Here is a 22,913-nt window from a genome sequence, read left to right on the forward strand (position 1 = left end):
GAATTACTCCGAAAATAGCTTCTGTGATGACAGGTAGAAGCTGGTGTAGAAGTTGGTGAACCACAGGAAATAATCTACAATAAGTGGAATCATTTATGTGAAAATGCTTATCGCGTCCTTTTTTTTTTTTTTTTTTTTTTTTTTGCTTTCTTATGTTATTAAAAACTGGAAATTTTTCAGAATGATGCAACACCACATGAATGTTTCATGTCACTCTTCATCACAGTTTTCAGGACCGCCTTCAGCTGCTAACATGACCCCTGAGTGTGAAGCACTAAATGATGCAAGGCCTGTATTTCCCTAGGAGAAGCAAACATGAGGGCTGGTTTCTGTGTGCAACTTTAAGGAAGCGATCCTTCCTCTGTCATTTCCTATAGTCTGTGTGGTGCCACAATGCAGAGCAGCTACCTAAATCCTGCTCTCACAGAAGTCAATCATGTTGTTTATTGTATTACATCCTCAGTGCGTATGACGCTGGATGCCGTGGCTTCTCTGAAAAAGAAAGCAATCAGTCAGCGAGGTTAGACTCCTTCCTATAAAGTATCTAAATAATGTTTGGCATGGTATGCTGGGGGTTTTCACTGAGGGATGAGAAGGTCGCTTCCTGGCACCTTTGGGTCAGGGAACAGGTTAGTCAGTGAGTGGGGCAGTGGAGCTGCCTCATCTGGTGACTGCGTTGTTCTTCTGGGAGACTTCAATCCTCACATTGGCAACGAGACCTGGAGGGGGGTGACTGGGAGGAAGGAAAAGTTTTCTGCAAAAGCACAGCGCTTTGGGTGTGTATGTGTTCCAAGACAAGTTTACATCTTAAAAAAAAAATTGTGTTGTTTTTTACAATAGTCACAGTGTGTGAAGGCTATGAGGCTGTGGATGCACTGCATCACTCCTAATCAGCACACTCCTCAGCGACAGCAACACTTGTGAGGTGTTGAGACCCCACAAGCAGCTGCTAACAAACAGAAGAAGACAAAGCCATCATCCACCCTACACACCACCCATATCCTGGGGACACAACACCTGCATGTATGAACCTCCGAAGAGTCTCACTCTACTGCTCTATGGACAATCCTACTCTCAGGAAACCTGCTCATGTTGGTCACTTTATTTCACACTGTAAACTGTAAAGCTGCTACATAGGTCATTTTAAACCACTTTAAATCTCAATTGTAAATTTTTAGACTGTTATTAACCCTTTTACCTCAAAGTGTATATATATTTATTCTTCTTATTCTCACTCTTCCTATATTTATTGTTGTTCTTTTGCACTGTATGGAACTGGAGCCTCGTCGTCTCGTCTCTCTATATACTGAACTATATATAGCAGAGATGACAATAAAGTTTAGTTTGACTTTGACTTTGATTATATCATGTATAACACTGTCAGGACACTCGATGGCAGCAGAGATCCCCGTACAGTTTTTTAGTTGGAATAGAGGCAAGAAAAATTTATGCAACAAACTAAAAATGAGCCAGTGTGAACTGTTATCACATCAGTTTGGCACAACAATCCACATTTACTATGAAACATAAACTGAGTATAATTTAATGTCTCAGCATTTTAAGTTGTGTTTTTTTCTAATTAAATTCCAAAGCAGTCATCAGAGCCTCATACTGCATATTTTTTATTTGTGGCCATATGTATAAATCCTCCATGTTTAAAGGACATAAAGGTCCACTTTCATGATTGTTCTAAGTTTCAGCAGTACATCAGATTTTCACATACTGCAGTTCGGTACATGAACACGGAATTTCATGTTCAGGAACATGAACCATCGGATTAAATTAATTTCACGCTGCTACGAGTCTGTGTTGCTATTGAATATCTTAAACTATAAACCAGCACACTTGTCAAACAGACTATGAAATCCAGTTTAAAATAAATGATCAGAGCTGTGGACTGACGATCTCACGCTGTGATCTGTTTTTATGTGATAATTCCAATAAAACAGGATTTCTACTGTGAGTTAGACATGCTGTTCACCAGCCGGCATTATTTTACTTTTTAAAACTCTTCCTTAGGACTTGTGATTTTGGGCTTCATGAGTGTATTTGCCAAGTGAGACACCAGATATCTACTCTGTGACTTCAATAATTGAAAACAGATAAATGTTGAAAAGCTGAAGGAGGCTTGGTGCAGTTCGACCTGTGTCCACTGAGCGGCAGCAGAGGACCACCTGCAGACTGTAAAAGCAACAGAAGTCAAAGATTTTATCCAGCTGTCATTTTTCCAAACACACTACAAACTGATTTGAATTGACATGCATCTATAAAGTGCCTGTGACTTTTCTCTCTAAATAAACTACAACTTGTATTTCTCAATTTAATTCTGGCAAAAATAGTAAAGTCTAAAAAAAAGAATAAAATAACATTAAAAAGTGATTAAATATTATTTAAACATTTAGTTAACGACAGTAGCAAAGCAGTGCAGGAGTGCAGCACTGGTGTCAGATTATCTGAACATATACACTATATATGTGCATGCACTACGTTGGTGTTGGAGCTGCTCTGTGTAACATTTAGTTTAGCTTTAGATTCTAGTTGTTAATGAAATGGGACCGAACGGAGCAGCAAACTGAGATTAAACATTCATCTCCATAAAACAAACAGTTCAAAGACCACTGGATGACATCACAGTGGCTTCATCCATCTTTTACATACTAAACCAATTCATATGTGCTGAATTTAAAGTAAGAAATGCACAGAATGAGAAGACCTAAGCAAAACATATAGAGCCTGTATCTACTGACCCTGCAGCGTTTAACCCTTTGCGGTGACACGTGTTATACATCTTTTAGAGTTCAGTTTAACCTTTTTAACAGTAACACATAGGGTTGTTTTTTTGTTCAGCTGACTTCATTGCGTTGGTCCAGTGTCATGTATTTTAATCCATTTATGTGCCAGAACCCAATTTTTCTACCTGTGACTAACTAGTTTATCCAGACTGTTTAAAAGGTGTGTTTCCACTGTCTAGGTCAAGTATCAGCAGCCAGAGCTACTGACATGGCCCTAACTGCTGGTTATTAGGTCAGGGTTAGAGAATATTGATTTGTGTAATGTAATGCAGTGTTGCCCCAATTACAAAGACAGATAGCCTTTGTCGGACTCAGCTGGTCTCACTGAGTCTCAGTTCAGTTAAAACACAGCAGGAGGACGAAAGAACAAATAATCAGAGTTGGCGAGAGGGGAGCAAAGGCTGGAGTGAAGAGGAAGAACGAGGAAGGTCATTTTAGGGCAGGAATTACAAAAGAAGAAGAAACGTTTAAGAGAAAAGCTTAGTTGTACGTTATGATGTTAATTTTTGCCCTAACGTTTAGTTTCACTCATTTGAAGTGCCTCAAAACTGCATATATTTTAATGACCAGCAGGGAGCGACTCTGTTGGCCAAGAACAAGAAAATTCTGGTTGATTGAAAGTCTTAGAGAAAATGATTCTGCTGCTCCCTTAATTTATAACCTTTGTAAACACTTTGTCTGTACGTTTTTGATCTCAGTCACTAGTTTAAAGTCTTATTGAGTAAAGAAATGATCATTTTGTAAGTTATGGTCTGATTGGAGACAAAAAGGCTGACAACTGGCCAATGTCCATGCAGTGTCCTTTAGTTTCATCTGTGCTCGTCAGTTTCAGCTGCTTTGGTGTTGATGAAATTAACCAACAGGTACATTAGAGGGCCAACAATGAGACAACCCCCGAAACAGGAATGGTTTTACAGGTTGAGGCCACTCACATTTTTTCCAGATATCTGGACCCTACAGAGGTTCCACGGGTAGTTCAAATTCTCCATGATGGCACATGAATACGTGCCATTGCCAGGTTTGCTGTGTCTCCCAACACAGTCTCAGGAGCATGGAGGAGATTCCAGCAGTTACCCCACAAGAGCTGGACAGAGCCGTAGAAGGCCTTACCCCATAAGCAGGACTGGTATATACTCTATACAGGATGAGCATGCCCAGAGCTACAAAAGGAGCTCCAGCAGGCTGCTGGTGTGAATGTCTCTGACCAAACAGTCAGAAGACTTCATGAGGTTGGCCCGAGGGTCCCTGTGCTCTTATGGTCCCTGTGCTCACTTTTTGACACTGTGGAGTCCAACTGGCATTTGCCATAGAATACCAGAATTGGTGCCCTGTTCTTTTCATAGTGACAGCAGGTTCACCCTGAGCACATGTGACAGACTTGAAAGGGTTCAGAGAAGCCATGCCTGTAACATCCTTCAGTATGATAGGCCAGATCTAAATCCAATCGAACACCTCTGGGACTTAAATTTTCAGTTCATCTGTCCAGGAGCTCAGGGATGCCCTGGTCCACATCAGAGATCTCCCTAATGAGACAACATCCCTTGTCTCATTAGGAGCATGCCCCAGCATTGTCAGGTATGCAAACAAACTAGTACTTTTTGGAGTTGCTTCAATGAAATTTCAGCAAAACGAACTAACTTGCTGTTGATTTTTGGGGTGTCTTTGAATTCAGCCCTCTTGATCATTTTAATTTCCATCAAACGATGTGATGTCTTTTAATGCCGAACACGTTACCCAGTCTATTTCAGGAGAGATATCCTGCCTGATTTTTCTCCCATTAAGATTTTTTGAGCTATGTATATTTGCTCGGACTACGCCCTTCTGTCTATTGGGGGCTCAATGCCATTTCTGTCAATGCCATTGGATGGGAGCATCGATAGGCCCGGAGTTTGACTGCAAGTACAGTTTTAATGTCCTTGTTACATAATCAACAGTCAACAGGACAGAAAGCGAACACTACAGTCAGGCAGAGCTAAACATAAAGTGCACCCTCCAATGGTGGTTAGAAAGTAGTCCAAAATACAAAAAAAACATGAAAAGTAACAAATCCAACAAGCAGGAAAAACTCAGGGTGAGAACACTGAATCAAGGACAAGGGGAAGACTGAAGCTATGTAAGCACACAGGATGTCTGTAGTTTCTTACTCATCCAGGTCATGGTAGTCTTGAAAAAAGAAAGCAACTGGACTTCTATAAGTTTGTGAAGATGTTTCAACTCTAACCTAAGATTCTTCTTTGGTTCTAAAAAAAGAAAAGGTGGAGAGTCAACTCATTTGTTCTTGTGTCTCTCTTGTCTTTGGTTCTAGACATTTAAGGTTCTTTATTGGTTTTGACTGATGATTGTCTACGTGTTTATGTCTCAGTCTGATGTCTTGCCCCCTTAAATCTAATTCTTATTTCTTATTTAAATTGAATTGGTTCTGAACCAGTATTGGATAAAAAATTCTGATCCTGGACAGTACTTTTAACTATATTTTTATTCTTCAAAATGTCCTTTTGTTTCATTTAAAGGGTCGAACTGCTTCTTTCACTCGTTCAGTAGAAAACATTTTAAAAATGTTTAACTTTTATCCAGCTCCACTTATCATGTGATCCATCCAAATTCTGGCAGAGTGAAGATGAAAAAGTGCTCTGAATGATCGGATGTGTTGACCTCGAGCAGGAAGATAACAGGTGAGTTGAGACTGACGCAAACGGATCTGATTTCCACTTCAGTGTTTGTTCTGGTGAGAGTTTAGATAAAGAGAGTGTGTGTGTGTGTGTGTGTGTGTGTGTGTGTGTGTGTGTGTGTGTGTGTGTGTGTGTGTGTGTGTGTGTGTGTGTGTGTGTGTGTGTGTGTGTGCGCGCGCTGTAACACACATAAAGTTAATATTTAGTGTTGACCGTGAAATGCATCACAAATGTGTCGGAGAGAGAGTGAGAGAGAGAAACCTGGGAGCAGCCAGACTGTGAGCCGGACACAGCTGCGAGGCACAGATTCGGCTTCATTCAGCACTGACAGCTTTTTGTTTTCATCTTCATCTTCATCACCACCATCAGCCATGTCAGTTCTTCCTCTGCGGGTGAAAATGCTGCGGCAGGTCTGGAGGCTGAAGGGCGTCGTGATCCTCGTCTGCAGCCCGTTCCTCCTGCTGCCGCTCGCCGTCAGCACCACGGTGAGACCGCTTCACAGACCAGTTTAACCCACCAGTTTACTGACAGGTGACCAGTTCACTGTGCACTTTAACTAGTTTTCATGAACAATGACTGGTTAAAGTTACCAGTGAACAAATGTACAGGACCAACTCATTTAACCTGTTAACTGACAAGTAACCAGTTATACTTCCAACTTTACTGAGTACTAGCTGTCCTGAACCATCTCACTGAGAAGTGCTCAGGTTAGTACTAACTGGTCTAAATAACCAGTTTATGGCACAACAAAGAGTCAATGTTGACAGTTCGATAGTATAGAGAACAAACTAGTTGAATTAACCTTCTTATTCAGTACTGAACAGTTCTGCTGATAACATGACGGAGCAGTAACTGGTCTAAATAACCAGTTTACTTAGAAGTAACCAGTTTACTGAGCAGTTTAGCAATGCAACCTAAAAGTCCCACACAGATAACCTCCAACCTATCAGTTTAATATAAGTGATCTAAATATTACATTTGAAGAATGGTGATTAAAATAATTTAATTAATTACATAATTATTATTATTTTCTTTGGTTTTTTATTAAACTGAACACTAACCAGTTGCACTCCATTCTTACCACTACTCTAGCTTCTGCCGACGTTGCTATTTCTAAACTAGTGCAGCGTAGTTACCAGTTTAATGAGCACTTATTGGTCTAAATATTACCAAGAACAAAAGATCAACCAATCAGTACTCATCTAAGCAATCTGTTTAAATAATCCATATTCTGGAACAATGACCAGTTCAAGTTATTGATTGACCACTCCAGAGAACAAACTAGTTTAGTGAAGCTGTTAATGAGAACCTGCCAGTTCAAACTGAGCAGTAACCAGTATAAATGGCCAGTTTTCTGAGAAATTACCAACTCCAGTTAAGAGTTTACGGAGCAGTTTATTAATTAGTACATGCTAAAAGTTTCAGCGCGACCATTTTAGTCTAAAGAGATCAAATATCCTGAACAATGACCAGTGAAAGTAACCAGTTTACCAGAACAGAGAAGAAACTGGTTACATTCGCCTGTTTACTGATCAATAACACATCAATAACTGCTGTTTACAAGCGTTTGAGCACCAACCAGTATGAATGGCCAGTTTACTGAGACTGTAATGCAGCAGTGAACCAGTCTAAGTGATGTCATACCTGTGTGTGTTTAAAATGACCAGTTTTCTGAATGACTAGTTAAAGTTAGCAGTTTAGTGAACACCTGCCGTTTAACAGAGTAATCATGACTAAATAACCTCAGAGTGTGAAAGAATCTCTACGATTTAGTCTGACACATTAATCAGCCTTGTGTTTCATCATCATTTTCTACTTTGTTTTGATCTCACGTTTACACTACAGTGTAAAGATTTGATTTAGAAACCAAATCTACTCATTAGAGTTCACACAATAGAAACTGAAGACAAAGGAGGTAATGAGTTATAATATAAAAGTGTTCCTAATATTTTGCTCTCCTCAGGTGTGTTATTAACCTTTGAACCTTTTTTCTCATTTATGCCGAGCGTGAGCTCAAAAATAACAAACAGCAGATTTTCTGGAAACACTGAAGTTTTGTAAAAGTTCACAGCACAGGCGTTCCTAATAATCTGCTCTCAGATAAGAACTTGTGAAAGTTTGGAATAACTGCAGCTGTGTGTTTATTTCACAAAGAATAATAATATAACATGTTTTCTATAATATTAAATAACAGAAACAGTTTCTTTGTATTCCTGTTATGGGCGTTGTGAGCTCGATGCTTCGGTGATGAACCTGAGCGCTGTGTTGATGAGCAGCTGCTGCTTGTTTGCACAGCAGCTTCTTTCACAGTTTCTTGTCACTGATTGACAAACAGACTACAGACGGTCTGAAAGGTCACGAGACGCTCTCTGAAAACACAATCATTGCTTTAACTATTCGCTCGTACTTCACTGGATTTCCACAAAACTGATAAAAGTTTGGAGCTTTTATTTTATTTTAAATAATTTGAAATAAAGTTACACTGTTGTCTGGGTCACACTCCAAAAATCTCACATTTTTGTGGAATTTTCTTTCACAGCAGCTCTTCGTCACTCACACAGCACACAGTCCAGCCGGACTTTGCACAGGGCAGCTGGACTGTTGGCAGGTCAAAGGCTGCTTAATGCCCGATGTGATCACGACTAATGCAATCAGATTATTAGAGAGTATAAAATCCCTCCAAAGATTGAATCAGGTTGTATTTATATACTGCTAATGTACAACAATCATGTCAACACACATGATGTTATCAGATAAAGAAATTACAATATCAGACAGACATCCTCTATCAGCGGTACGTGGCAAAGGTGAGGAAGAAGAACTCAGTTTTGACAGGAAGAGACCTCCAGCAGAGCCAAAGCCAGGAGGGCCAAAGCCAGGAGGGCCAGGCGCCTGCTGCAAGTGGAAAAGAGAGAAAAGACGAGAGAGTAGACAAAAGCTAAAGGAGAAAGGCTCAGTGCATCATGGGAAGTTCCCCAACAGCTAATAACAGAATAAATAAGGAAGCGTTCAGAGTCACATGATCACACGACTATAACCTTTATAAAAGTTTGGAGAGTGAATGAATGAGTCAATCACACAAACAAAAAGTCAATGAAAACACAAAGAAGGAAATCTTCAACCAATCAGAGTACGGCCTCACGTCTGAGACTTTAGTCACGTTTCCCAGACTTCCACATTTCCTGGAAATCTCTGCGTTACACACTGTGTTAGTGTGTATTTAACTCTGAGCAGGTTTTGTTGTCTTTCAGTTAATACGAATGGAGACGCCGTGGTTTGTTTGGACACAGGGGGTCCTGTCAGCAGACTCCCAGCAGCCTCTGGGGCTCTGCAGATAGAAACAAATGCAATCTTTCCCCTCATCGTCACGCACTCTTCACCCGTCTCCTCAGAATTACAAGTTTCCACCAGCTGCGGTGTACAGGGGTGGGCACAGTAACCCTAAGCTGCTCCATCAGTGTGTGAATGTCAGGCAGGAAGCAGTAAAGCATGGGAGAAAGTGCTGATACAGGCAAGCAAGGTGTGGTGGGTATGCAAGAACCAGTCCATTTACAACAGACGTCCAGTTTAGTAAAAAGCTAAACACGAATCGCATAAAACAATAACAACCATTTTCTGCTGCCCTTAAACGTACTGTTACACTGACCAACTGTTTTTAACTCCAATTAAAGTCAGAATCACACAAGATCGAAATGAACATTGAGAAAAATTACAAACCTTAATAAATATGATTAAGTGTTTATAAGATCATAAAACAAAGAATTTTTCAGAAAAACGTTTTTAAAAAAAAAACTATAAAAACTCAAATTTCCAAATATTATGAGGCATTTGGAACATTGTATAAACTCATATTTTATTCACAATCAAAGATGGAAAACGTAGCAGACGTTTAAACTTTAAAAGTTTGTGAGAAATATTTTGATGTCAAACACATTAAAAAGACACAAACAGTCTGACAGACGGTCGACGGCTGGAAAAACCCTCGCAATTATGTTCCTGAATATGAAGTGTGAATACTGTGAACAGTCATCATCTGCAGTATTATTATTATATCATCATTCAAAGATCAGTGTGGACGTCTGCAACCTTCAGGCAGAAACATGATTCAGAGATTAAACCAGGAACGTCCACACATGCAGGTTGAAGCTTCACCAAAATGCAATTTACATTTAAAACTGCAAATGATAATAATAATAATAATAATACTACTAATAATAATAATAATAATAATAAGAGGTAGCAGGAGCCACAGCTCCAGATGTTTTGTAGCTGTAATGGCTGATTATCGATGTGTAAAACTGCAGAAAGTGGTGAGCTTCTCTTTATGGAGCGTCACTGTGATTATATTTGTACTGTTTCACACGTAGCTTTGCTTCAGCAGACAGGCTCAGATACAAAAACATCCAAATGTTCAAAGCTTTAAAGTTCACGGTTCTGAAAAGTCAGTCATCATGAAACTGCTGGAAGTGGAAAATCCTGACACGTGTTGGGTTCGGCACCTTAAGACTTCCCAGCAGGAGTCTGGATCAACACATCTCCTCTTCTACAACAACAACTTGTGTTTACACAGTTTTAGGTAACGACAGGGGGAAGTCCAGACTTTAAGAGCATCACAGCTTACATAAATCTGACAGCTTACAGGTGTGTGATCCTGTTTCAAGAATTAGTTAGAGTTCGATTAGATTAATAGAATAGAATAGAATAGAATAGAACAGAATAGCCCTTTATTGACACTGACTCTTTGCAGCAGTGTCAGAAACGACTAGAGCAAAACTGTAGATACTAATTTCCGGTACGGTTGTTCCAAAAACAAGCAGAACCTGAAGTGAGGTCACGTTACAGCACACGCTCTATTTTTCCAAAATATTTCAGTGTAAAAAAACAATATTACTATATTACAAACCATTCTTACCTTTATGTTGTTGATAAATGGACCTCAGTAAAGAATAGTAAAGTGCTCTGAGAACTCACATAGAGTAGAACAGCACATTTACCATTTAAGTCTGGGTGTTGGAGAGCCAACCATCCACCCAGACCTCCTCCCTGAAGTAATCTTCTAATGTAACTTTTTACATTAGAAGATTACTGCCATTAAGAACTTATTAAATTTTCTTTCAGTTTTTTAAATTCACAACATGTTTTCTTTGTCTTTAGTGATACTGTTCACGCAGAGTGAAACATTTAGATGAACTAAGGTTTGGGGAGCTGTAGTTTTGGGGGGTTTCTTTAAAGTAAGCTTACACAAATATCATCCTTGCAGAACTCGACATGTGCAGTGAAGCTGGACTGGTTTCTGTTTGCAGCAAACTGCTGGATGAATTTTCTTTTCTCACAACAAAAGACTCAGAAAAATGCGACTAACATTTTAGCAATAAACAGAAAAAAAAAGCTAATGGCAAATACGTGGTCTTAATGCTAGGACGCTACTGCGTAACACGTTAAACCTGTGAGATCATTCACGTTTACTGCAGCCACTAGAGGGAGCTGTCATTTAACTGTAGACACGTGTCCGTTTGAAGCATCTGTCTGAATTTTTTGTCTTTGTTTAACCATCATTTGTTCTGCAGCAGCTTAATGATAGCCACAAGAGCGTTAGCGCCCCCTGCTGTTTTATATGAACACTACATTAGTGCAAGGAAACACCCACTCGTTCATATCTTATGGATTTTGTGTTAAAAACTGCAGGTTTCAGGTTACATTTTGACCTGAACTTGTTTTCTGATGTGTGTCTAGGAGGCAGCCTGTGCTTATGTCATAGCCCTCATGGCGGTTTATTGGTGCACGGAGGTGTTGCCACTGGCGGTGACGGCGCTGCTGCCAACCATCCTGTTCCCCGTCCTGGGCATCATGGAGTCCAAAGAAGTAAGACTGTGCACATACACATAGTATACTACATCTGGTACTACAACTCCTTTACATGTACATTTACCCAAAAAATGATACTGAATTATCAAACAGGTTTTTCTTGCACTCCTGTATGCTAACCATTATTCCTCCTTGTTTTTGTCCAGTTGTGTATGCAGTACCTGAAGGACACTAACATGCTGTTTGTCGGGGGCCTGATGGTTGCCGTAGCCGTCGAGCACTGGAACCTCCACAAACGCATCGCGCTCCGGGTGCTGCTGATAGTCGGAGTCCGACCTGCCCTGTGAGTCACCTGAACCTAATTTGGTCCCTACAGGGCTGCAGTGGAAGCCAATCACTTCCTCTGTTTCTCGGGCTTAATCCGATCCCTCCCCCTCACAGGTTGATGCTGGGGTTCATGGGAGTGACGGCCTTCCTGTCCATGTGGATCAGCAACACGGCTACCACCGCCATGATGGTCCCCATCGTCCAGGCCGTCCTGGACCAGCTCCACAGTAACGTAGACCCCGAGCATCCGGCCAAGAGTAAGAACAGGAGTGAGGCACTACCTCAGGAGCATCAGGAGAAAACCATCAGCATCCTTCAAGCTGTTAACCCAAACATCATGGAGATAGGTACGATGTAGGCTTCTGACATGTAGCTACTTTCTATAACCACATGGAAGCGATGCCAGAAAAACATTCCTCTAAGGTACTGGTAAAGTCCTAAAAGTACTGCATTACAAAGATTACAACAAAGACAGTGGAGCAACCTGTCAGATTGGTCTATCACAAACTACATGCTAGCAGTTTTGTGAGAAGGGTTTTAAAGTGGCCTTATTCCGCCTTTCCTTATTTTCTCTCATTTAAAAAAATACTGAGGTAATACAGCTCAACAATATTAGGTGCTGCCCCTCGGCAGGCTTCCAAAAAGTGAGCTGTTAGAGAGGGTGGCCTTAAAGAGAAAGCAGCTTATTTCAGACTTACCATAAACTGATGGGGTGCATGAATGATCAGAATAACTGTCAATCATGAGGAAACTCTGGTCAAGACCCTGAATACAAAGTACAGAATAGGGCCTCTGTCAGGGAAACAGACAGGCTGAGTCTGATAGAGTTTGTTTAAATGAAAGCATTAAAAAAAAGAAAAAGGAAGAAAAGTCACTTTGATATTGATTCGAAAACCCTAAACATGTCGTCAGTAACATTGAACGAGACAGCTTAAATATTCCTCTTTAGTCTGACCCTGAGGTATTAACGTATAGGTTTGTTTTCAGGTCTGAATCAATCAACCCAACCTCAAGGCAACTCAGAGAAAACCAGCAACCTACAAGGCAACGTGTTGCCTGAGCATAAAGGGGTGTCACAGGGTCAGATGGACACAAAGGAGACTGTCAAACCAGCACCACAAGACAAACCTCCATCAGACAGCAGCAGCAGTCCCGGTAAGTCCACAGAGGCAAGGAAAGCTGACATGTTGGTGAAACAGATAGATGAGCACATACAGAGATCAGCTGGAAGAAAAAGCTGTAATCAAACTCTTTTGTCTCTGAGATAAGTGAGTCACAACCTTTGGACCAAGTGTCTAAATGGCTGATGTAGCCTGAGGGAGGAATGGTTTTTCTGCCACTGTTAAAGAATCTAAATGAGTCCAAATCAGAAATAAAGAGTCAAATATAAAGCGTGGACACTGTGAATACATTAAGATAAGTGTGAGCCTTAGCTCAGTAGCTGTTGTGGGTAATAGGTTCATTGATTAACGCTGTAAACTGTTTTCAGTGGTCGTGACCGTGGAGAGCAACTTCTGTCAGATGGAGCTGGAGGAGCTGAGTGATGTGGAGGAGGAGACGAGAAGGATGAGTAAAGGCCTCCTACTGTCAGTCTGCTACGCCGCCAGCATCGGAGGCATCGCTACCCTGACAGGAACCGGGCCGAACCTGGTCCTCATCGGACAGATGAGCCAGTACGAACTCAGTAACGGCACCAAAATCATGTGACCACAAGTCCTGTAAGGCCTGACTTTCAACTTCCTGTTTCTTCCTCGCAGGCTCTTCCCTCAGAATGGTGACGTGATCAACTTTGCATCCTGGTTTGCCTTTGCCTTCCCCACCATGGTGCTGACGCTGACCCTGGCCTGGTTCTGGCTGCAGTTTCTCTACGTGGGCTGCAAGTGAGCCATTTACCAAAACACAACCCCCAACATTACTGTGACGTCTCCCACAGCTCCCACAGCTCCCACAGCTGCTCTTTACAGTTGCAAACATGTTTGGGTTTTTTGCTTTTGTGCGTCACAGCCTGAAGAAGACGTGGGGTTGTGGTGCGGTCCAGTCGCAGAAGGAGCGGGCGGCATACGAGGTCATCAGGGATGAGCATTCCCGTCTGGGACCCATGAGTTACGGAGAGTTCAGCGTTCTGGCACTTTTCATCCTCATGGTGGTGCTGTGGTTCACACGAGACCCGCGCTTCATGGACGGCTGGGCGACGTACATGTTCAACTCCAAAGCTGAGTGAGTACCAGCGAAACCTTCATGAGTGCGCGCTGTTGTAGCTGTTGTAGCGGCGCAGACTGAACCCAAATCAGTCACAGTAATGACCCGTCACATTTTCGTGCGGGGCTCAGAACAGATCTCCATCGCCATCTCGGTCTGAGGGCCCAACAAGCTGGGACCGACAGGTCACTGACACCTGCTCATCCAGCATTACCTGCTCGGCCGGGGTCGGCGAGCTCTCAGCTTTAACATCGCTCGGGGTCGGAGGTTCTGCTGCTAGCGTTGATGTCTGTATGCAGCGTTTTGCAGAGTTAGAGTTATTTTAGCAGCAGGAAGCTGCACCCAGGTGACAAACATCACCCAACAGAATAATATCTGAGTTTCATCAGGTGGAGCTCAGACCTGTTGAACTCTCTGTCGGGACAAATCAGCTGCTCAGATAGTGTCATTAAAAATGCTCCAAAAGACCCGATTACGTCCTGGTTTGTTACTTCTTGTTTTATTTCGAAGGTTAGCTCTTTATGTGATTTTTGAAAATGCACTTTTCTTGTTCTGGTTCATGTTTTTAGATGAATCTGCCTCTCCTCATTAACAACTTTCCAAGCTTGTAGTTTATTTATTTATTTATTCTGTTAAATGAAAAATGTAAGAAATTTGGATTTAAGTCTCATTTTCAAACTGAATCTAGATCTTTTGTGAAGCACTGGAATGATCCTTTAAAGGGGGGTTTTGGGGGGTTTTAGCAGAAACTTTCACGTGTTCATCTCTGTTTCTGCATTAATGTGAGATGGAAAAAAAGGGCCTGCCTCGGGGCAAACTCCCAGGACAAACAGGAATCAGAGGCGAGGAACAAACACTGGACGTGCCCTGGGTACAAATGCTGGACTTTAGTGTCACCAGCTGCAGCTTTGACCCGTGTTACACAAATACAGGAGGCATGAACTGAGATCACCTCCACACCTGACACTGGGCCTAGTTAGAGTCAGACTTTTCTTTTATTTAAAAATTATTATCTCAGTTTTTATTTTTCAATCCTTTCAGCAGAATTTGCACAATTAGTTTTTGTGAATTAAATCTTAGTCTATCAGCTGGTGATACTGGACTCACTGGTTTCCAGATTAGGTTAACTATGTATTTAATCCATTAGATGATATTAACAATTAGAAGATTTGCCATGTAGTTTGTAAATGTGACCCAGTCACGTGCTTTGCTTGCACAAACTCAGCTTCTCCAGGATCGAGGCTCGTCTGCAGGCAGATGTTTCACAGCTGGACTGATTTTCTTCAACTTCAAACGTAACGATGTCTGAACTGTTCAGGTTTCGGTTCTTTGCCCCTGCAGCTGTGACTCTCTGACACCTGCACAGTGGTTTTAGAGACTTCGTGGGGCGATCGTGGCTCAAGAGTTGGGAGTTCGTCTTGTAATCGGAAGGTTGCGGGTTCGAGCCCCGACTTGGACAGTCTCAGTCGTTGTGTCCTTGGGCAAGACACTTCACCCGTTGCCTACTGGTGGTGGTCAGAGGGCCCGGTGGCGCCAGTGTCCGGCAGCCTCGCCCCTGTCAGTGCGCCCCAGGGCGGCTGTGGCTACAATGTAGCTGCCATCACCAGTGTGTGAATGGGTGGATGACTGGATATGGAAAGTGCTTTGGGGTCCTTAGGGACTAGTAAAAGCGCTATATAAATACAGGCCATTTACTTCCGGGTTATGCTTGCTGCAAGATCCTTTTGTACCACAGACTGTATGTAAAAGATGGACTTAACGTCTCTGTCCTGCTCGGCAGCAGGAAATGCGTGAGCCGGTCGTGTTGTTGCACTTTGCTGAGTTTCTGGATTTGAGTCATTCATGAGCAAACTTTCAAAACAAATTCACAGAAACAAAGACTCGATTTCAGACACAGAAGCAGCCTGAGCGTTGTCACATTTGTTTGCTTCACTTCTGCACTAACTGAAATCATATATGTCTGAGTGTATGTGAGTGAGTCACAAACAGGAGCTCATAAATAAAGGCAAACGCTGCCTAAAGAAGCTGAGGCTGTCTGCCTGACTCCTGCTCATAGAGGAAGATTTTAATCTGTAAAATGATGTTTTGTAACTCTGAGACGTTAAAGTTGACTTTAAACCGCCACCACAGTTAAATACACATGCGTATTTAACCGTGTGGGAAATTGGCAACACATGACATGACCTCCAGTCCCGGCCCCGCCCCCTCACCTATCACCTGCTTACCTTCCCGTTCATTCATAAACTCCCGGCAGGGTCACATGACCAGCGGGAGTAGCGCAGACGTCACGCATTGACCTGTTTGTTTCTGCGCTCGTACCTGTCATGTTGTTGTTAAGGCCGAGACTGGAAATAAAAAAATACTCAGTTTCTGAGAAAAAGAAGAAAAATGTGAATTTTATCACGTAAACAGAAACATTTACAACATCAAATTCAAAAACAGAAGCACTGAAAAGTTCATTCATCTTTCTTTTAATCAGTTTGACCAAGATATAGGACAGTTTTTGTTTTTTGAACATTTTAATCTTTAAGATAAGATAAGATAAGATGACCTTTATTAGTCCCACAGGTGGGAAATTTGTTTTGTTACAGCAAAGTGCAAAGTTATGTAGCAGAAATTAGAAAACACTGGGAAGCAATAAAATAAAATAAAATAAAATACCATATACAATAGAATAAAATGGAAATACAAATACGATATACAACTGAATTCACATTTTAGTCTCATCAGAGCGTTTTTCTCTTTGGAGAATGAATGTGGAGAGAAAGTCTCGAAGAAGCTTCCAGAAACAGTAAAAACTGCATCAAATATTCAGTGAACTCGTGTTTTTCTGTGAACAGTATGTTGCCTCAGGTTCAGAGCTTCATCATAAAACACGTTAAAATGAACAAAAACAGCTGATGTCAGATGTTTGCCCTCAGTCGACTGATTCTTTAAGGCTTTGTTGGAAAGCTTTTTCAGACTTTATCAGACCAATAACACGATTGTTCTCAGAGAAGTCACAGTTCTGGATGTTACTGAGCATCAGTTTGCAGGTTGTTGATGAAGCTAAGGAGCATTAGCCTTCAACCTTTCATCAAAGATGAAAAATATCAATATGCTCCAAAAAAACCTGGAAGTCAGCAGGTCTGTGTCCACCAATGAAGGCTGCAGGAAAAGCTCATTATTATTTTTATTATTGTCATTTTTTCTTAGAAATTAGGATTTTTTTAACTCCCTCTTCCTTCTTAAGTGAAAATCCTTCAGCTGTCATTGACTCTGTTCACTTCCTGTCACACGGTCTAATATCGACCGCTGAGTTCGTGAGAAGGAATTTCACCACAGCCGGAGGTTTGGTATTTGCACACACTCAGTGACCATGCAACCACTGGGTTTGTGTTTCTACATCCACCTCCTGTGAGCTTTGTACTTTTTGACCTTTTAGGGCTTTCAGTTATTTGAAATATTGATTTGGAGACAGGAAGCAGGCCGTGCCCTGTGCCTGGTAACAGCGTCTCTGTGTGGAAGCAGTCAGAGCAGAACAGCAAAGAGCTGCAGGCAGACTGTGAAAGATTGTCTGTGGGTATCTGTAGACTGAAATCTGAAACAGCTGCTTTAAATGGGCTCTCGGTGGAGAATCTCTGTTTTTACTGAAGGAAAATTCCTTTTTTGCTGCACAGTCGTTGATGATGTAGTTCACCTTAGATATTTTCCAGATGTGTTTAACTCTGGCCAGCTAGTAGGAAGTGATGCATCAATCTGAATGAAATCCTTTTCGGCTGCTTTGAACAGTAATTGCTGCTCGTGGCATCGACAAGGTTGCAGAAAATTCATTTGAGGTGAATGTTGCTGTCAGGGCGTGACATCAGCTGAGATCTGAGGGCGATTGCACGTCAACTGTAAGCCTGTGTAATCAGGAAACATTTCATAATCGTCTGTTTGCACAAACTAAAGGTCCAAGGTAACCAAAACTAGACACACCCCCTTTCAACACCAGGTCAGGTGAAACAGAAACAGAACTGAATTTAAAGTATTGTTTATAAGTTATTAAATGAGCTGGACCCTGAACACACAGCTGGGATGTTTAATGAATACAACCCTGGTGAATCTTTACGGAGTGAAACTAAACAGAGGGATCAGGCATTCACCTGCTACGCTGTCACATCTTCTCCGACCTCGGCAGATTTGAAAAAGAAGCTGAACAGTGTTGATCTTTCAAAGCCCCGTGACTGACTGTAATGTTTGGAAGGTGCTAGAAAAATGAACTTTCCTTTCCTTTAAGTCTTTAAAGTTTGATGTTGCAGATTCAGGAGGAACCTGCAGCTTCAGTCACAGGAAGCAGCAGGTTCCCCGGAGGCTCCGAGTTTTGTTATTCCTGTTACAGAGAACCTTATCTGCACTTTGACCGTGACACTGGGTAATGAGTCAGTGAATAAGCATAACCATTTTGCAAAAGCTGCCATGGTGATTGCCAGATAACTATACAGCCATCAGAATTCCAGATGGTTGAGACAACATAACTCATTAATACTGTAATCTTCCTGAACCACCTGTGGTCTTTGGAAGTGACAGTATTTAGTTCATTGTTTGATGCTGAGTGGATGACAGTAGATCTAGCACTGAGCTCTCTCTGTGTGTCTGCAGGTTCGTCACAGATGCAACCGTTGCCTTGTTTGTTGCTGTTTTGTTGTTCGTTCTTCCCTCCGAGCCACCGCGATACCTCTGCTTCTGGAGGCGCTCCGACACAGGTACCACAAAAACACAACATGTGGATGAGACACAAAGGCAATTTCTATTTGTGATTCAAATGGTTTTGTTTGATCCAATCAGAGTCTCGGGTCTCTCAAGGCCCCGCCCCTTCTCTGCTCACCTGGCAGGTGACTCAGAAGAAGATGCCCTGGAATATCGTCCTGCTGCTGGGAGGCGGCTTTGCTTTGGCCAAAGGCAGTGAGGTAAAACCTTTGATTTTATTTATAAAAAGTAGATCTGTCAGCGTTAATCTCATTAAAATGATGTTAATGCCATAACCGCATTAACGCGCCAAATCTCTGTTAGCGAGTTAACGCGGATCACCCCGTGCAAAGGCTGCACGGCGTCAACACGTCATCGTGGCTAGCTCGTTAACACCTTAACAACGTACAGCCCCTCGCACGGGCGATCCGCGTTAACTCGCTAACAGAGATTTGGCGCGTTAATGCGGTTATGGCGTTAACATCATTTTAACGAGATTAACGCTGACAGCACTAATAAAAAGAATAAATGAGGACCAAGATGACAAATCACTAGATACCAAGTCCACCACGAGGTTTCTTTTATTACGTCAGCCTTGATTTTTAGTTACAGTTCAAAGACATTTACAGATTAGATCTGTGGCGGCCTTCTGTTAAATTCTTTTATGCAACCTTAGTTTTGATATTTGTAGAAGGAATAAACTAAAAATACACTTTGATAGCCAAGAGAATAACACAACTAAGACTTTGTGAGTAAATGAAAACGAAACGACTCTTCTGCTCTGTATGGGCACAGTGCAGATGGTTTAATGAGATTAAGTAAATCTTATATAATATGGAAAAGTAAAGACACCAGATCGAGTTTTCATTAATAGTAAAGAGAAACCTTTGCTTTCAGACTCAGACTGAAGTCCTGCCTTTTCTTGTTGGTTTTTCAGGAGTCTGGTTTGTCACGTTGGCTCGGTGATCAGATGACGCCGCTCCACTCAGTCCCTCCGTGGGCCATCGCCATCATCCTCTGCCTGCTCGTTGCCACCTTCACTGAATGTGCAAGCAACGTTGCAACAGCAACTCTCTTCCTGCCCATCCTGGCTTCCATGGTACCAAAAACACAGGCAACACGGACTGTATTTGTACATATGCATAGTGTGATGTAACAGTACATTATCATCAGCATACAGTAGAAGTACAAGCTGCTGCACTTCCTACAGATGTTTCATATCATAAGGTGACAGAGAACAGAAGGAGCTTCACCCTTTGAGCCACTGACAGACGTTTATTATGATACATCTGAACAGGAAGTGTTGAAATGTAACAGGAAAAAAAGCCATTGAAGCCAGTTTATCGGTAAAGTTGATGACTCTGTTGTCCTTTTCCCGACCCAGTCCCAGTCCATCAGCTTGAACCCTCTGTACGTGATGATCCCCTGCACCCTCAGCGCCTCCTTCGCCTTCATGCTGCCGGTGGCCACCCCACCTAATGCCATTGTGTTTTCCTCCGGTTTCCTCAAAGTGTCCGACATGGTGAGTTCTTCATTTCTTCCAGTTGGAAAGAAATAATCATTCTGATTCATTCTGTCATCATAGCCTCCTCTTCCTCTGCCACTGTGCCCCCTACAGGCTAAAACAGGTGTGGTGATGAACATCATCGGCATCGGCTGCATCAGTCTGGCCATCAACAGCTGGGGTCGGGTCCTGTTTTCTCTGGACACTTTCCCCTCATGGGCCAACGTCACTGCACCCGTATAGGAGCAACATCCTCCCACATCTTTATTTATGCACATAAAAACTTTTTCAGGTTTGATCTTTCAGCTCCAGCATCTGGGCATTTCCCTGCAAGGAGTTTGTTTTTTATATTCGTGCTGCAGCACTTTCTGAGCCACCAGAAACATCATCTTGATTTTGTTGTTTGTGTCATTGTGCATGTGCACGTTCTAGTAAACTGTCTACAGAGTAGCATTAATGGCAATTAATGGACTCCCACATACAAGGAATATAGTCTACGTTACCTTTGGTGGATTGAAAAACTAGATCTACCTTTATATGTTTGTACATGATGGTGTTAAATAAATACACACAAACTGAGGTTACAGTTTAACATAGAGTGCAGGTTTTAGTATTTGTTCATAGTGTCTTTAAAGCAATCTTAGTGCCAAACAACAACAGCTTCATGCACAATTCCAAGTCCACAAGTTTTAAATGGATTCTTAAAATGAGTTGGACTGTGGACTCTAACTACAAACATTCAAATTCTTGTTGCCCCTTTAATTATAAAAAAAAAAAGAACTATTGAATGACATTGATGAACATTTAACAGCTGAAAGAAACCTGAAATTAAAAAAAACATCACAGGCTTTTAATTTGAAACATCTTCAGAAAGCTGTACTGTCAGGAGTGTAATATTATTTTTTTAAAGGCATCAAAAAAGATGAAGAAGCTGAGAAGGATGAAGGATGAAAGCACATTGTGAGTAAACCATGGAAACACGGAGTAAGTTTAACAGAGGGTGAAAACAGGACCTAAACAAGATGATTATAAAACACTTAATAAAGTGTTGTCTGTAATAACAATGTCATATAAAATTGTTCTTTTTGTTTGAAGTAAAATAAGAAAAACTGCTGCTCCTGATATTTATCTGCTCATCATAAATGTGTGAAACTGCTTGTTAGCAGGTGTGCCACAGGGCTCTGTTTCAGTTTATGTTAATGAGATTGTTTCTTCTGCAGATGATACTGTATTATAATTTTCTTCCTGATTGCTGTGAAGTTTTTTTCTTTGTGATTATTTCGCTGTTCTGTGTTTTTTATTTGGAGGACTGACTCTAGAAGAGCTGCAGCAAAACTTTACTGACTGGGAAAATTCCCAATGAAGAAACCACTATTTTCCCTGTGAACTGGAATTATTTTAGCGTAATTAGTAAATATGCTTCACATTTTATATGGTTTATATTTAAACATAATAACACAGTTTTTATGCGAGCTGATGAGTGTGTTCTGTACATATGTGATGTTTTGTACCATCTTGTTAACAGTTTTATTTCATATTAATAAAGATCGATCTTTAAATGCACTTTTTGTAAATTCTGCTGGGTTTTTTTAAACGAACATCTTCCAAAGTGAACTAAAGTTTGAACAGAAACAAACAGAAGCTTGGATTTTATGTCAAAAACATCTAAGTTTTATATTGAAGTGATATCAGCTGAAGTTCAGCTGATGCCAGGCTGCACTTTCATGCCGTTTGTACCAAAAAATGGTGCAGTGCATCGATGTGGCCTGTATCTGAAGAGCAGGACACTGACATCGAGGATAAGACTAAAAAGAAGAATTTTAAATTAAAACAACACACATCCAGGTGAAACTCTGCCCCCCAGTGGTCAAACTTTTAGCTGCAACTTTTATCTGGGGGAGGAAAAATGGGATTTGGACAAAATGATTTACTTAGATAATTAAATGATTCTTTTGCCACTTCAAATGTCCACTAAACATTAAATTAGCAGTGTCCAATATTAGTGGTCATGCTTTTCACTCTGCACTTGCTTTGAAAGCAGTGACAGGGTCTAGTCTAGGACGTCACTCTTGTTGTCACTCTTGTTGGTTTTGGCAGAACCTCTCAGCTCAGCTATGTTGGCTGCAGAGATTGAGTGACTGCCAGGTGCAGCTCTCTACATAGATGCTTTATCAGGTTCATGTCCAGTCTCTGGCTGGGCCAGTCCAAGCCTTCCTGTGTTCATGATGATGTGCTTTGGGGTATTGTCCTACTGAATGATCCTGCTCTGCGTTTGTTTTTCGCTCTATGTTAAAATACATCATCCCCACATCCCTGCAGTCGGTGCCTGTATTCTTCCACTCATGTCACTGTGTGTTGTGTCACAATATTTGAACTTTGGTTTCATCAGACTGGAAGATTTTGTTGCTGACGGTCTGATAAGCATTCGGGTAACTTTCTGTAAACTTCCAGCAGACTTTTATATATCTTTGAGCACCACACCTGGAGATTCTGCAGGGGTGAAAATTAGACTCTGCGTGTGACGGTTTACACAAGGACAACATCCAACATATTTTAGAGGGTAAACAGGAGAGAACCTTTACACTGACAAAGACATATACAGCCAATATGTGTTCAAACTGAAGAAAGCTGTGCTTTGTTTTTTATACTAATACAAAATCTAAAAAGAAAGGCTCTTAGTTTTGTGTATAAGTAGCAAAATGTTTTGAAGGATTGTATAGAACAGAGGTCACCTGTGACCTGAAATAGTACATGATCACAGTCACAGTATTAGCACATTAGTTGGTTTTCTCATCATCTGACTGCACCCTCATGGCCTGATCAGTATAGTAAGTACATCTTCAGTGCTTTTCTGTGCATGAAAAAATTATTATTGTTATTATTATTATTATTATTATTATTATTATT

General features: G+C 41.3%; 1 protein-coding gene across 1 annotated transcript; it reads left to right on the forward strand.

Moving 5' to 3' along the window:
- Positions 1-5,681: 5,681 nt before the first annotated feature.
- Positions 5,682-21,569, forward strand: LOC116320769 (solute carrier family 13 member 5-like). Its single transcript, XM_031740482.2, has 13 exons — positions 5,682-5,946; positions 11,195-11,323; positions 11,473-11,609; positions 11,708-11,940; positions 12,581-12,748; positions 13,083-13,266; positions 13,351-13,473; positions 13,598-13,810; positions 18,416-18,519; positions 18,602-18,723; positions 19,440-19,601; positions 19,887-20,024; positions 20,121-21,569. The coding sequence occupies exons 1-13, from the start codon at positions 5,692-5,694 to the stop codon at positions 20,247-20,249; spliced, it is 2,097 nt and encodes a 698-aa protein (XP_031596342.2). The 5' UTR covers positions 5,682-5,691; the 3' UTR covers positions 20,250-21,569.
- Positions 21,570-22,913: the final 1,344 nt, after the last annotated feature.

Source organism: Oreochromis aureus, linkage group 10, assembly GCF_013358895.1.
Source record: "Oreochromis aureus strain Israel breed Guangdong linkage group 10, ZZ_aureus, whole genome shotgun sequence".
Lineage (NCBI taxonomy): Eukaryota > Metazoa > Chordata > Actinopteri > Cichliformes > Cichlidae > Oreochromis > Oreochromis aureus.

Excerpts from the sequence above, each read along its gene's own strand:
- LOC116320769 (XM_031740482.2), top strand. The coding sequence starts at position 5,692 with ATGTGTCGGAGAGAGAGTGAGAGAGAGAAACCTGGGAGCAGCCAGACT. Across the intron at positions 11,610-11,707 it reads GTCGGAGTCCGACCTGCCCT|GTTGATGCTGGGGTTCATGG; the intron begins GTGAGTCACCTG and ends TCCCCCTCACAG. Across the intron at positions 12,749-13,082 it reads AGACAGCAGCAGCAGTCCCG|TGGTCGTGACCGTGGAGAGC; the intron begins GTAAGTCCACAG and ends AACTGTTTTCAG.